Source organism: Neopsephotus bourkii, unplaced genomic scaffold, assembly GCF_033783945.1.
Source record: "Neopsephotus bourkii isolate Nb327-2 ecotype Australia unplaced genomic scaffold, CSIRO-AGI_Nbou_v1 NB_1016, whole genome shotgun sequence".
NCBI classification, from domain to species: Eukaryota; Metazoa; Chordata; class Aves; order Psittaciformes; family Psittacidae; genus Neopsephotus; species Neopsephotus bourkii.
Window position 1 is genome coordinate 2,576,345 of NW_026901505.1, and position 14,630 is coordinate 2,590,974.

Sequence of the window (14,630 nt, forward strand, 5' to 3'; positions counted from 1 at the left end):
CCCCTGCGCGGTCCCTGTCCGACCACACTCCGGCTCTGCTAATGAAGCATCTCGCCCTGCCGCCGGGCTGCTCAGCCAACCCTCAGCTGGGCTGAGGGCCATGGGAGCCGCTCACGGAGGCTCCAGGGAGGGCCAGCAGCCGTGGGGCCTGGCCTGGCCTGGGGGTGCGTTGCGCTACCGGGGTGAATTGAGGACAGGCGAGTCCAGTGAGCAGCGGGTGCATGGCACCGGGCAGATGTGAGGCCCAGGGGTAGTTCATGTCAGAGGCCTGACCCCCGTGCCTATTGTCCCTTCTCCCTGACATCCCTCCCTCCATCCCCACCACACATCCATCCATCCATCCATCCATCCACCCCTCCATACATCCATCCATCCATCCCTCCATCCCTCCATCACTCCCTCCATCACTCCCTCCATCCATCCATCCGTCCACCCATCCATTCACCCATGCACCCATTCATTCATCCATTCATCCATCTGTCCATCCATCCATCCATCCACCCATTCATCCATCCGTCCATCCACCCATTCATCCATCTGTTCATCCACCCACCAACCCATCCAGCCATTCATTCATCCATCCATTCATCCATCCATCCATCCATCCATCCACCCACCCACCCATCCATCCATCCATCCACGCACCTCCCTGAGGTCGGAGCGGCCCCTTTAAGCGCGGCGGTGACGTCAGAGGTGGGCACATCTGGCGCGCTGCCCGCGGGCACATCTGTCTGGGGTTACACCGCCGCGGCCGTGTGCTGCTGGTGCCTCATGACTCTGTCCGGCGCCCTCCGGGCCCTGTCGCTGACCGTCGGAGCCGCCGTGTTCGCCCTCTGTTCCCTCCTCTACATCGCTTGGAAGATCTACTGCGACACCAACAGCGACACCGACTGGGACGGATGGTGGGAGCAGGACCTATGGGAGCAAGCCCCCTCCAAGGACGCCGTAAGGAGGGGACGGACCCCCGCCGGCACCCCCTGCCCATCGCGGGCTGGAAGGGCTCAGGGTCGGGATCTCCCGGGCATCCCCTACACCAGGATCCCCTCACCGGGATCCCTCCTGGTTCCTCACTTCTCCCCCGGGACCGTGAAGCTGGGGAAGTGGCAGGGTCGGGGCTACCCCTGTGCTCCCCAGGCTGGGGAAGGTTCTGGATTGCCAGCAGAATCCACAGAGGGCTTGGGAAGGGTGCGCAGGGCCAGGGTCCCCTCTGTGATCTTGCACTGACATCCCCTGAAGCAGGTCAGACTGGATTCCCCAGGGTATTCTTGGGGTACAGCCCGTGGGGTACACTCCTGCAGCCCGTCCTGCCAGGGGAGGGATCCCCAGTTTGAACAGCCAGTGGAGCCCACGAGCATGGAGGGGAGTGTGAGGGGCTGGCAGGATCCCTTTGCTCTGGGCTCATCGCTCAACCATCCCATAACCATGCGACTGCGGGTACTGGGACCTGCTCCCACCCACCCAACACCCTCCTGTACCCCCTCAGCTGGACTGGCAGCAAGTGCTGGTGCTGGGGCTGGACGGAGCGGGGAAGAGCAGCGTCCTGCACTACATCTGCAACCAGACAGCCAGGAAGCGCTTCACACCCACCCAGGGCTTCAACTGCACCCAGCTTTCTATTGAGGGGCTGGAGATGGAGCTGCTGGAGGGTAAGGCTGGCCTGGCCCTGCATGGCCTGGAGCATTCCCCCCACCTGGAGCATCCCCCTCTACCGACACCAGCCTGGGGGTAAAGAGGTGATGGGAGGCCTGTCTGATCCCCACACTGGTGCCTGATCCTCTCCATCTTCCGCAGTGGGTGGCAGCCAGAACCTGCGAGCCTACTGGCCCCACTACGTGAGCCATGCCCACGTGTTGGTGTTCGTGGTGGACTCGGTGGACAGGTCACGCCTGGTGACGGCGCGCCAGGAGCTGCACACGCTGCTGGCCATAGAGCCCCAGCTGCCCCTGGTGGTGCTGGCCAATAAGCAGGTTGGTATCCATCTGTCTGGCTATCCCCACAGATGCCTTTGGGCATGTTTCCAGTGAAATCCCTCCCCAGGGCCCTAAAGGGAAATCCTGATGCCCCAAATCCACCAACTCTTGCAAAATCCAATCTTGGGACAATCTCCTCCAGTTTTCATTGGGAGGCACGGCTGCTCTTGCCAGTGCCTGGCTAATGAGTTTCAGAACACCCAGGCAGCACATGCCAAATCCCGGATGGGAAATACATTTCAAGGCAGTTGACCAAGCGCATGCCTCGTGCTGCTCCCCATTAGCTTGTGCCAAAGCGACTCCAATGCAAGAAACAGCCCTGCCTGCATGCAATTCCTGCCAGGACCAGGCTGCTGCCCTTCCTGAGCAGCCTCTTCTTTCCTCACAGGACAAGAGTGATGCCCTGAGCGCGGCAGAGCTGTGGGAGGAGCTGGCCCTGCACACCCTCAGCGAGCAGCGGGAGGTCTTCCTGCTGCCCACCAGTGCAACGTGGGACAGCCTGAACACTGCCAACAGCATCCTCCACGTGAAGAGCCTTCTGGTGACACTGCTCTCCCAGACCCTGAGCACTCTGCCGCAGGGGGAGGGCAGCCAACCCCCCCCAGTTCAAGGATGAAATCACCCTTGGGATGGAATCACAAGCTCCTGGTGAGCAGGAGCATGCAGCACAGGGCAGCGCCCCACACCTTCACAGTAGCCCTGCAGGATATTAAATGAATGGGGCTGGAGAGGGAGTCCTGCCAGTGCTGAGCACAGCTTTCAATTCCCCCAACTCTGTACTTAAAGCCCTGTTGAGGAGAGATGAAGGCAGGTATTGGGCAGCCCTTCACCCTGAACAGGGGCAAAGATGGGCTGTTTGGTAGGTGCTGCTCCCAGCAGGCATTTGCTCCCCTGCCTGATCTCCCTCCAGCTCAGCTTCACCAGGTAACAGGGAATGAAGGCAGGAGGCTGCTGGGTCAGGCCACAGGGTGCTGGGTCCTGGAAACCGCATCATGGGAGCTGGGGAGCACCCTGGGAGAAGGGAATACACTCAGCTGATCTCTGCTGTTAAACCTTTTGTACTGTCACTCCTTCCTTTTGTCAATAAAAGAGGTTGACAACTCCGCACTGCCCTCCAGCTCCTTGGCAGAGAAGGGCTCTCCCAGCCTGCAGGCAGGAAGGTCACTCACAGGGGAAGGAGCACATGAGCCTGCTGCAACTTCTGCCGCCTACAGGGAAATCAGCAGAGGTTCTAGTGCTACCTGCACCCGTTACTGCAGAGGGTGCCATGCGCCCAATGCCCATGTCCCACCATGGCACTGGGAGCTCTCAAAGCAGGACTGTGCCAAGCAGGAGCCCACGAGTAAGACACTCACACCACCTTGGAAAAGCAAGTTATTTTAACAAGGCAACAGGAGCACAGCACACTAAGTCCCATTGCCACAAGCCACAGACAAGAAACTTTCATGCCTGGTTACAACTATCTCTGTCTAATGAAGGTCCTTCCTCCATCACCAGAGGCTTTGCATAGCTCAGCTTGCAGGCACTGGGGCTGTGACTGTCACCTGTCTGTCTGTCTGTGCTAAGCACAGAAAACAGTTGTGTCAAGCCTGCACTTGCAGGCAAACCTGAGGGAAAAGGGCAGTCACTGCACCTCCATCTTCTCCTGCTTGAGGGATGCAACAAATTCCTTGTACTCCTCAGGATAGAAATTCTTGTACACGTTGATCTTTCTCTTGATCTGCTTTGGAGTATCCTGGTAGTAATTCTTCTCGTCTCGAGCCATTTCCTGAGACAAAGGAAAGCATAAATCAGAGGGATGTCCAGAGCAGCAAACACCAAACCAGCCCAGCACCACACCAAAGACCCACCCAGACCAGCTGTGATTACTGCCTGACTCAGACAGGGATCTGGCCACGGATCCCCTTAACACAGGAGCCAGGACAGAGAGGATTATTGGTTACCATTCTGCAGAAGATCCAGGCTCAAGCTGCTCTGGGTGCTGTTCGCTCTGGGACAACCAGTACTGACCTTGTAGTTCTCCCCGTGGTTCTGTATCATGTACCGCACGTAGTCAATGAGATCTCGTGAGAGTGTGTTCGACTTCTTCTCAGGCAGACTGGCCTCATATTCCATCTCTAGGCAGAGAACAGAGACACCATGAAGCAGGGGAGGCAAGCAAGCAACACCTCAGAAGTCCCCAGCCTCTTCCCAAGATCAAGCCCTGCTGCAGAAAGGAGGTGGCTTCCCAGCACCATCATAGAGGAAAACAATCAACAGTCCTCAGCACAATGTGCAGGCAGCCTGCTTGCAGCACGAGTGGAACATTTCTGCCCAGGCTGCAGAGTGTGACTGTTCAGCGCTGCCCAGTCCACCACTGAAAATGCAGGATACTGCAGCCTCAATTTGTCACCCTGGTGTCACAAATCAGCCCGTTTCAGGGTCACAAGAGCCCTCTTGGGTCTGCAGGTAGAAATACTGCAAAGAGGGCAGCACAGGAGGGAGAAGGAAATTCCTGAGCCAAAGGACACACGGGAATGGCAGAGCTGCTGTCCTGGCTCCCACTCAGCTCCAGCCTGGCTGGGAATCTCCAGCCAACTGTTGCCACAGGGGTTACTCCTCTACAAGCCAGGAGGAGAAGTAACACCCTTAGGGCATAGCACACAGATGAGAGATAAAATAACCCAGAGGGCCTTGGGAGAACCCCAAAGGCAACAGCAGCAGTTGCCTTTGGGGCTCAGCAGGAAACCACCAGGGCTGGAGGTGGTCCCTGAGGCAGGCAGCAGCAGCACTGACCGTTCAGCACGTAGGGCTTCCGCACTAGTTGTTTTCCTTGGTCTTGTCCATTACTTTCCATTTCCATCCCCTGTTTTGAATGAGAGAAAAAGCAACTCAAGAAAAGCCTATCTGGGAGAGAGCTGTGTCCTTATACATTGTTCCCCAAACTCCAAACTGCTTACCAATGGCTGCAAGGACAGAAAAATCTCAGCTGGCGTAAGAAAAGCTGTTATTTGCGCCATAAAGCTAGCTCGAGGGCAACCCTGTCACAGTGTGGACACAGACAAGTGGCAAACAAGGTCACTTCTGTTTATTTTTCATGAGTGTGACATTTTGTGGGGCCACCTTTTGCCCGGAAGTGTTGCCCATTGGTGCAGGTGGGCCAGCCTGGTGCTACTGTACATATGAAAGCTTTCTTTGCTATCAGGAGCAACTCGGCTGCTGTGTTCCCACCCCCACCTCTCCCTGGCAAGTCTCAGGAGATTAACTGGCATCGTTTCTAGTGAAGCCCATGATTTATTTTTAAGTCCATTATTTCTCTGTGACACTGGAGCTTGCTCCCACGCCTGGATCTTGGTAAGGAAACAATACCCATGGATAAGAAACCCATCCACTTACAGAGACCTACCCAGAGCCACCTGACCGGTACCCAGGGCAGGCTGCTCTTCCCCCGCCCGGCTGCGTGTCCTGGGGGAGGCATCACCTTTCATCCCCCCCAGAGGAGACGCCGCAGCCGATCCCCCCAGCCCATACACTCACCAGCAGCTTCTTGGGGATGGGGACGGCCTTGTTAGGATCGCCGGCCAGGCCCATCTCGGCCAGGTTCTGTGCCACCGACTTGGTAGGGTCCCATGCCTGGCGGATGTGCGAGCTGCGCGGGGACAGGCACCGGCGTCACGGCTGCGCTCCGCTCCCCACACACAAGCATCCCCCAGACACCCACCGAGACCTTGCAGCAACTCCGCCGGGACACCCGCACCCGGCCGCCCTGCCCACAGCCCTCACCCGGGCCCGCGCCCCCCGTGCGCGCCCATGTCGCGAACCTCACCATGCGATGCGCGGGGCGGCGCGGCGGCGGGCGCTGCGGTACAGCCGCTTGCGGTTGAGGTTATAGGAGTACTTGTGCCGCCGGCTCTTCCCCTTCGCCTTCGGCATGGCTGCTCCACGCTACTGCCAGCGCCGCGCCGCGATGGGCCGCGGGGCACTACGGGAAGTGTAGTTCGGAGCCTGCGGAGCCGCCCGTACGGCTGTGTCAGCTTCGGACTACAACCCCCATCATGCCCTGCGACCGGAGTGCGCGCTCTAGCGCTTCCCGGCTACAGCGGCCGGGAAGGGTCGCTGTGGTCACCTTCCTGCGGCCGCAGCCATGGCGGCTGAACCTCCGCCGCCGCTGGAGCCCATCGTGGTGCCGGTGTTCAGGGAGGAGGGCTTCGGCGACAAGTTCCTGCGCAAGACCCGCGAGAACCCCCTGGTGCCCCTCGGTAAGGGGAGGGCGGGGGGTGGCGGTTTGGGGCTGAGGGAAGGGGAAGGGTCGGCTGACAGTGGGGCTGCTCTGGGGGTACTTCACAAGCCGGCAGCGCTCAGGTGCGGGGGACATGAGCTGCTCCTCAGAGCCCCTGCCCCTCAAGCATCCCTCCATCCTTCCCCTCCGCAGGCTGCCTCTGCACCGTCGGCTTCCTGACCTACGGGCTGATCAACTTCAAGAGGGGCAACACCCGCAAGTCTCAGCTGATGATGCGGGGGCGTATCCTGGCCCAGGGCCTAACCTTCGTTGCCCTCCTCGGGGGCATAGCAGTCACAGCCATGAAGTCTAGAAAGTGAAGTCAGGCGAGAGGGGAGCTGCGGGTGTGCCCAGCTGGATTCATACTGCAGATGGTTTCTGAGAGACAGTAGTGATGTCCCGGTGGAGCCGGCGCCGGAGAGGCTTTGTGTTCCAGAGCCCTGGAAACTGGTTAATACAACTCTGTGGATGACCTGATATTGGGCCTGTGGCGTTATTTGATCCTCTGAGGGCTTGTCCTCCTGCTGCACTGGAGGCTGTGTTTCACTGGGGCTCTCCGGCCCTGTCAGAGCTCTCATCCCTGCTTGGTGCTGTCACATTCTGTTAGAATTGTGTCCTGGGGTCAAGTTGTGTCTTTATTCAGGCGGTGACCAGCATTTGAGAAATGAGCTGCCCAAGCAGAAGCTCTGTTTGTGGCCTGGTCCTGCAGGACAGAGTTCATAAGCAGCAGGTGAGTTGTCTGGAGAGAATATGTAATCTGTTGGGTAGCAACCAGTGAGTAGTAAAGTGAATTGCAGCGAGATTCTGACGGATACTGGATGGCAGAGCATTGAGAGGCCAGAGAGTAAACAGTGTAGGAAGGAGAGGGAGCAGGCAGAGCTGCCTCACAGCTGCAGTGATCCGAGCAGGACACAAGATACAACTCCCAGTGAGAGCAAGTTGGGAACTCATATTTCCCAAATGCTGCATTCCCAGGGTCCTGCTGCTGCTTTTGCTAGGGAGTCAGTTCCTGCATGGCTCAGTGCTTCACATGAGCTGGAAGCTGAGCTAGAGGGAACTGCACTCCCTGCATCGTGACAGACATCGTTTGGATCATACCAGGGGGGTTTAGTGAGGAACAAGATTGCTCTCCCATGTCACAGCTGCAGGGCTGGGAGGACATGGTGCTGTTGGTTCTGTTTGCTCCATGGCTGCAGCAGCTCATACCTGCTGGGAAAGGGGCACAAACACCACTAATGTGCTGTGGTGCCTCCCATATTGAGCTGCCTGGGGCATTTCCAGGCACTGAGTGTGTGTGTGTTGGTGCCTGTGCCCTGGCTCTCCCTATCCTGTGGTGCCTTTGCAGCTTGTGGAGCCCACTGTGCCTTCATGAGCTTCTCTGGAAGAGAACCCCACCTCTGGTGAGGGGGAACCAGCTTCTGCTTGCAAACAAGCAGGGATAGAGGGGAAGGCTCTTGCTCACCAGAGCCAACTTATGAGGTGTGAGGGCAGGCAAATGAACTATTGCCAGCATTGAGCAGGGTGAGCTCCACCAGGGAGCCCTGCACTTTGCCTGCTTAGCATGTCTTCCCCAGAAGCTGTGTCTGGCTGGCTCACTGGTACTTCAGCCCAGCCAGCTTGGGGCAGGGCTGTGGAAGGCAGTGGGTGGGCAAATCTGCAAGCACAATCCCTTAGCAACCTGGATAGGGTTGGCTGCCACTGCTTCTGCCCCAGCCTAGCACAAACCATTTGGTCCTTCCCCTTGCTCCTGTTTCTCCCTCTAGGATGTGGTTTCCCCCCCACCCTGTCCTTCCCACAGGAGGCTTCTGTGGGGCTTTGTGTTCTCCCAAGCACACACGTGTTGCTGAAGCAGAAAGATGACAGTGCCCTGTAGGACTGGAGATGTGGGTTTATTGTAACAGGTAATTCGAACAGTCACAGATACCAAAGCCAGGGGGATGTAGAAGAGCTGTGGGCATGGCTCCCCAGGAGCTGGCTGCCCTGGTGACATGGGGGCACAGCTGTCGGGGGGCTGGTGGGACAGAGCACAGCATGGAGACTGCTTCACTTCCCTCTGCTCTGCAGTGAGAGGCACAGGCAGAGGCAGACAGACAGCCCCTGAGATACCCTGTACCAGTGTCCATCCTGCACCACAGCAGAGCTGCCTATGCATGCTGGAGCACAGTGGGACAGAGTAGGAGCAACAGCCCTACAGACAAGGGGCACAATCCCAGCACATAGTGACACCCAAGTGACTCCCCACACACCCATTCCCCTTCCCAGCTCACTGCTGAGCCTGTGCCCCTGAGCCAGGGGTGCCTGATCACCCCTGAAGAGGTGACCTTCCTAACTCCATAGCTGCAAGGCAGGAGAGCTTTGTGTACTTGCTGTTTGGCTGACAGGGCTCTGCAGTGATGCTCAAGCAAATGTTTTGTGGGCTCTGCTCCATGTCACGGGTCTGTCCCTCTCCTGCTAGCCGGGAGTTGTGCAGGTTTTCAGACCTGGGCCTCCAAGCTGGAGGGGCTGGTGCTGGCCCTGCCAAGCAGAGGAGAGAAACTGGGTGTTCGGGCTGGAAAGTGTCTTGTGGGGTGGGGAGTGGGACTGAGGCATCTCCCCATGATGCCTTATGTGTATAAATCCAGCAGGGGCCAAAGAGAAGCCACAGAGCAGCTGCAGACAGATGTGCAGGTTGTTCTCCAGGGACAGTACAAGCCCCAGCACCAGAACTCTGCCCAGTCCTGCTCTGGGTCCCTGGATTAGGGAAGTTGAACCCTTCCTACCTCCTTCCCTGCAACCACACAGCCTCCATCTCCCACCCTAGTATCAGGGGAAGGAGCAGAGCCAAGGATCCCTAAGCCTGGCACCCACATTCCCAACTGCTGGTTGCTTTGCTGAAGAGACAAAAAACATCCCATACACTCACCCGATGGCCCCATCCCAGTGCCCTCCACCACCACAAACTGGCACCAGCAACCCTACAGGATGGATGGGACATGGACACTGCAACTGCTGCTTGGAGCCCCACCAGCTTTTTGTGACAGAGCCAGGCTGGGGAGGGTTCTGCTGGGCTTGGGGCCTTTCCAGCCCAGCCTGGGTGCCTGCCCTCACATTCCTCAGCCCAGCAGTATCACACTGCAGCCATGATCCTGCAGGACTTAGCAGTGCAGAGCTGAGTAAGGGCTGTTCCTCCACCTTCCCACACCAGCTCTGTTCCAAACCCCTGGGAAAGGCAGGTGACAACCCTAGAGTCCCACTGGGGTCACTGCCTGGGTCCCAGGGTCAGACACAGGGCTGCCATGCCGGGAGCTGCTCCAGGAGAGCCGCAGGTGGGTTTATTCCCAGTGCAGGGGTGAGGAGGGGAACACGAGGGGGATGTTCCCCCTCTCACTCAGCCAAGGCCTCTAGGCACAACCTCAGCCCAGGCTGCGGGCTCCCCCGCTGTAACTCAGCTCTGCCACCCAGTGTCGCTTCCCGGGGAAATGCCACAGTGTAATAAATAGGTGTAAAAAGAGACCGATGCACCTTTTAAGCAAAGGAAAACCATGGGGAGAGTTACAACCAGTGACTCGAGCACAGCAGAGGTGCACAGACGGGAGCAGGCAGGATGAGGCCCCTCTTTGGGCTCTGTGAGCCCAGCCCTGCCTGGCTGTGCTCCAGCTGTGCCAGGCAGCAGCTAACGGGACAGGGGTGTCTGTTTGAGGGAGATGAGCACCGAGCGCATCCGCGACACATCCTTGCTCTGCTTGCTGCTCTTGGGATTGAAATCACAGAGCTGGGCCACCTTCTCCCATTCGGAGCCAGGGGTTTCCTCCTTGGACTCCTTCAGGAATGCTTCCTCCGAGGCCCTGCACAGACATGGAGGGTTGTTACTGGCAGAACCCCTTCAAAGGAGACCCTCCCCTCTGTTTGGGAACCCCTCATGTCCCTGCTTCCTGTCCCCTTGCTCCAGCTGAGGAGCTCAGCATCCTCTGGGATCCAGAGACACATTGATGCTCAAGGCTGCTGTTGGCTGCACTCACCCAAGACATCATTCATCCAGGGGCACTGGAGTGTCTGCCTGCTCCCAAGACTTCTCCACTCCCAGAGCCATCCCCCAAAAGGCACAAGACCCCAAGCTTTGCCTCTTCAACAGCCCCCACAAAGGCATTTCCAGGAGCTCCACTTGCCTCCTAAGACTCCACCATCTGGAGACAAGGAGACACTCAGCTGCACTGTTCTCCCTCTGGGACCTCACAATGACCCAATACCTCCCAGCATCCCCCCTTCCCTTGGCTGGGCAGCCCCAGGACCCCCAGACCCCGCGGGGCAGGATATGGTCCGTAAGAGGCACATACACATAACCGATCACATCGGCGTCCGGCTGCTGGTAAAAGGCTTTGTCAGCGATCCTATAGCCCCCGAGGCAGAGACAGAGAGAGAACGCAGAGTGGACAGGCAGGCAGAGGGTTAGAGAGAGAGAAACACACAGGGGGTTAATGTCCTCCCAGAGAGCGTGACCCACTCACCACAGCTCACACAGCACCAGGACAACCTGCACACACAGTGCCCCAACCCTGCCCCGGGTGAGGCCCATGCAGGGGGGCAGGAGGCACCAAGATCCCAGTGTGGTCCCAGCCAGAGCAACTCTGCACAGCCACTGGAGCCACTCACAGCCCCTTGCCTGGCAAAGCTCCATCCCTGCAAGGCTGGGCTCCACTGTGGGGAAGGAGGCCCCCAGACATCCCAGATCTGGCTGCACAGCCAGCTCCCATTGCAGCCCTCGTGGCCACGCTGACCCCAACATACCTGTTGTTTGCTCGGTTCTTCTCCATCTGCTCATTCTGACGCAGGTTCCACTCCTCCAGGTCTTTCTTGGCCTTCTCACGCCATTCCTGCTCAGTTACCTTTGATGCTGCATCTAAGGCCAGAAGCAAGACAGACCCCATTAACCAGACTATCATGCACTTATTCTGATAGGCAACTCTCCAGCAGGCAAGACAGCTGCAGCTCCCCAGTCCCTAGTACCATCTGAAAGGCATCACTGCCCCAAGGATAGCAGACCTTTCTTTGGCAGGGGTACCCACACAGTGTGTGCCACAAGACACCCCTCTGGGATGCAGCTGAGTCACCTCCAGGTGAGGGATACCATGGGACTCAACTGCCATGAGCATGGCCACACATGGCCTCAGGTCTCACCCAGCTCCTCCAGGCGCTTCTTCTGCTCCTCCCTCCACTTGCGGATGCTCTCAGGTTCCTGGGTCAGCCGGTCAGCCTTGGCTATGGCTGCGTAGGCATCGGTGGGGCCATTGGACTCCTGCAGGACACGAGCACCTCAGCATCAGCACTAGCTCTTTCCACAGCCACCTCAAAGGGCCACTCAGACAAAACACGACAGGAGGGAAGGAGGGTGACAGCCTCAGACATGTGGGACAGAGTCCCCAAAGCACTCAAGCTGCTGTCCCAGCTCCCAGGCCCTGTTACACAGAAACACTTCCCAGCCTTTCCCTCCCTGACTTGCTCCTCTCACAACCCCTGGGCAGCCACCAGCTTTGTGACATGCTCCTATCAGCACCAGGCTCCCCTGACCCTGACTTGGGCTGAGGCAGCCCCAGGACTCAGCATTGCTACAGCTTGGCCACAGCAGACAGGGAGAGGCCAATGCCTGGACACCATCCCACAGGGAAGAGCCTCTAGCTCCTCTGAGCCCAGCTCCCACCTGGCTCAGCACCATGCTGGCTCAGTACCTCTCCCAACACCTTGTGCTGGCCAGGATTCCCAGCCTGACACCGAGCTCAGCCATGGGATTACAGCTTTACTCCAAGATCCCCAATCTAATTAAACATGCCCAGTGTCTGATGTGATTATCATCCCCTAGTCTAGGCACGGGCAATGCACATACCACGCTGCTGGGCACTGAGTGGGGTGAAGGGCTTGTCAAGTGCTGGCACAGCTCCTTCTACAGCCACCAGAGCTGGGCCTGGGGCTCCCCAAGGGAGCTGAGACCCCGGTGGGTGGCTTCCACTAAAAATCCTTGGCCACAGGGCAAGTGGGTTTAACAGGAGATGCTGCTGAGTCAACAAAACAAGTGTCCCATGGCAGCCCTGCCCTGGCTCTGCCCTCTCCAAGAGAAGCTTCTGGCTGCCGCCAGGAGCTATCAAGGATAGAGAGATGGGGCACTCCTTAACGGCACAGGCCACCTGCAAACAGATTTGGGGCAGGTCATGGCAGATAGAATCAATCTTCTCTTCAAAGAGGGATGAGAATGGAGCAGCCAGGACACCCCATGAGACACACACCTTTCCAGAATGATTCTGCATCTGGATAGCAAACTGGGAGCAGAGCAGCAGAGTGTTTGCCACATACCCACCCAATCCCCCTTAGCACCACTGGGCAAGAGGCTGAGCTCTCACCTGGAAGACATCTCCATTGACGGTGGCTCCTCCATTCTGGAAACCAGCTAGGAAAAAGGGAAGAGAGAAAGACAATTACAACTATGGCAGCTGTAAGTGATCCCAGGTGATGCCAGCTGAAGCAAATCTGTTCCTGGGAGTTTGTACCATTCCCAGCCTAGCATACCCATCCACAACAGCCCCACGGTTTTCTGTCCTTGGTGGGATTCAGCCAGCAAGCACCTCTCTATCTTCCAGACAAACCGTTCTGGGTATTTATGTCCTTACAGTGTTTTCACTAGTGTTTTATCTTATCTGAAGATTAGAGAAGCTGTTCCAGGCACAAGGCTGAACACAGGCAGGTGCTTTGACTGTAGAAAGATGAGCTCACCAACCCCCAGCTGCAAGCAGCTAGGTAGAGGCTGCCAATGGACCGCTCCAGAAGCTATTAGCTGAGTGCCCAGCAGTGAAGGGCTGTGAAGGGATAGCAGCTCTGCCAGGGACAGAGCTCAAAGGGACACTGCAGCATGGTCTCCCAGCAGAGGAAGGCATGCAAGCTGAGGCCTTTGAGAGCCCACTTTGGGTGATGCCCTTGGGATGCGCTGCAAGGTTAAGAGCTGGGAATGAGGCACCTCCAACACCCACAGTTGGGGTACACCCCCATGTACCCCCCAGCCTCAGGGAACACTGAGAGCTGCACACCAGGATCACAACACCAGCCCCATGCAGGGGTCTCACTGCTGAGAGAGAAGAGGCTTTAAGGAGGCTCTAGACCCTGAGCTCTCCCCAGTGACAACCACAGGCTTCGACCAGCAGGCACAGGCATCCACATGCAGCTCAGACAAGCACCATCCCCGACAGTGTTCGCCCCCATGGTGCAGCTCTGGCTACACCCAGCTCCAGCCTGTCTGACTGCATTTATCACCGTGGCTGTCAACAGCTCTCCAGACCGGGATCTGCCCCCGCAGCCCTGTCTGCGGAGAGGTGAAACACAGCACAAGGAGGCCCTGTGGGCCTTGTTAAGGGGGAGAAGCCAGAGTACTGTGGCAGCAGTGTCCATGCAGACAGCAGACCGCCGAGCCCCTGCAGACTAGAGGTAAGAGATCAGGACTAGCACCTTCTACCTGCAGTGCCTGGGACCACGATGTTCCCAGGGAAAATACCTTCCATTCTGCACCCCAAAGGGCTCTCCTCGCTGTGGGGACAGTGACAGGGCTGTCATTGTTCCTCAGCTTCACCTAGATGCCTCTCACATTGCCCTAGCTGGGGCCACCGAGACAAGGAGATAGTCCATCCAACGCAAGCAACCCATCCTGAGCATATGGGGGAGAAATCACCCCATAGCCTTCAAGTCCCAGCTCAGAACTCACCCCTTATCCTCAATTATGAGAAGGAGCCACAACACAAAGCACAGGCCCCAGGCAGCCCTTACTGGGATGCAGGCCTGGCCACTGGGGAGCCCATTCACCCGCCGGGGACGCTGTGCATCCTGCGGGGAACACAGTCCCAGGGGGGAAGTGCAGAAAGAGGGATCCCCCTGCCTTCCACAGTCCTCTTTACCCCCGCCATGCCCACACCCAGGCGGCCCCTGGTCCGCAGCGCTCACCCGGTTCCGGCTGGGCCGCCTGCCCGGTCTGGGCGGTGGCCGACTCGCCGTCGGTCGGCCCGAAGCCCTCGTCGTTCTCGATGCCCGCGATCTCGCTCTCCTGTTGGGCCAGGAAAGCGGCGGCCGGATCCTCCTCGGCGCCGGCCGCCTCAGACGAGGAAAAGAAGCCGAAGTCGTCGGCCATGGCCGGTCCGCCCCGCTCCCGCTGCGCGGCTCGGCTGGGCAGGGCCTGACGGGCACCGGGCGGAGCTGTCACTGCGGCGGCGGGCGGGCCGGCCCTCTGACATCACGGGGGGCCGGGCCTGCCTCCCGGTGAACAGCTTCCTGCACCGCAGCTGGCCGGAGCTGGTGCGGTTCCACTGCGGGCATGGCTGAGCGGAGCAGCTCGGTCCCCTCTCCCCACGCTCGCAGGACCGTGCTCCCGGGGCGCCGTCACCACCCAGGGGCGC

General features: G+C 58.6%; 4 protein-coding genes across 5 annotated transcripts; 2 read left to right on the forward strand and 2 right to left on the reverse strand.

Moving 5' to 3' along the window:
- Positions 1 to 621: 621 nt before the first annotated feature.
- On the forward strand, positions 622 to 2,719 carry ARL10 (ADP ribosylation factor like GTPase 10). The gene is made up of 4 exons (XM_061360197.1): positions 622 to 945; positions 1,484 to 1,646; positions 1,792 to 1,967; positions 2,359 to 2,719. Exons 1-4 carry the CDS (start codon positions 772 to 774, stop codon positions 2,584 to 2,586), a joined length of 741 nt encoding a protein of 246 aa, XP_061216181.1. The 5' UTR covers positions 622 to 771; the 3' UTR covers positions 2,587 to 2,719.
- Positions 2,720 to 3,354: 635 nt separating this feature from the next.
- NOP16 (NOP16 nucleolar protein) lies at positions 3,355 to 5,933 on the reverse strand. Its single transcript, XM_061360207.1, has 5 exons — positions 5,776 to 5,933; positions 5,481 to 5,598; positions 4,746 to 4,815; positions 3,981 to 4,087; positions 3,355 to 3,738 (listed from the first exon to the last, which is right to left on the reverse strand). Exons 1-5 carry the CDS (start codon positions 5,880 to 5,882, stop codon positions 3,595 to 3,597), a joined length of 546 nt encoding a protein of 181 aa, XP_061216191.1. The 5' UTR covers positions 5,883 to 5,933; the 3' UTR covers positions 3,355 to 3,594.
- A 118-nt stretch (positions 5,934 to 6,051) lies between these two features.
- Positions 6,052 to 6,576, forward strand: HIGD2A (HIG1 hypoxia inducible domain family member 2A). Its single transcript, XM_061360323.1, has 2 exons — positions 6,052 to 6,208; positions 6,382 to 6,576. Exons 1-2 carry the CDS (start codon positions 6,094 to 6,096, stop codon positions 6,546 to 6,548), a joined length of 282 nt encoding a protein of 93 aa, XP_061216307.1. The 5' UTR covers positions 6,052 to 6,093; the 3' UTR covers positions 6,549 to 6,576.
- Positions 6,577 to 8,098: 1,522 nt separating this feature from the next.
- Positions 8,099 to 14,457, reverse strand: CLTB (clathrin light chain B). 2 transcript variants are annotated; one of them, XM_061360208.1, is made up of 6 exons: positions 14,182 to 14,457; positions 12,597 to 12,643; positions 11,383 to 11,500; positions 10,993 to 11,104; positions 10,542 to 10,595; positions 8,099 to 10,052 (listed from the first exon to the last, which is right to left on the reverse strand). In XM_061360208.1, the coding sequence occupies exons 1-6, from the start codon at positions 14,363 to 14,365 to the stop codon at positions 9,881 to 9,883; spliced, it is 687 nt and encodes a 228-aa protein (XP_061216192.1). In that variant the 5' UTR covers positions 14,366 to 14,457; the 3' UTR covers positions 8,099 to 9,880. The 2 variants fall into 2 exon arrangements, with proteins under 2 accessions (XP_061216192.1, XP_061216193.1); XM_061360209.1 differs by lacking the exon at positions 10,542 to 10,595 and having other exon boundaries at positions 14,182 to 14,455.
- Positions 14,458 to 14,630: the final 173 nt, after the last annotated feature.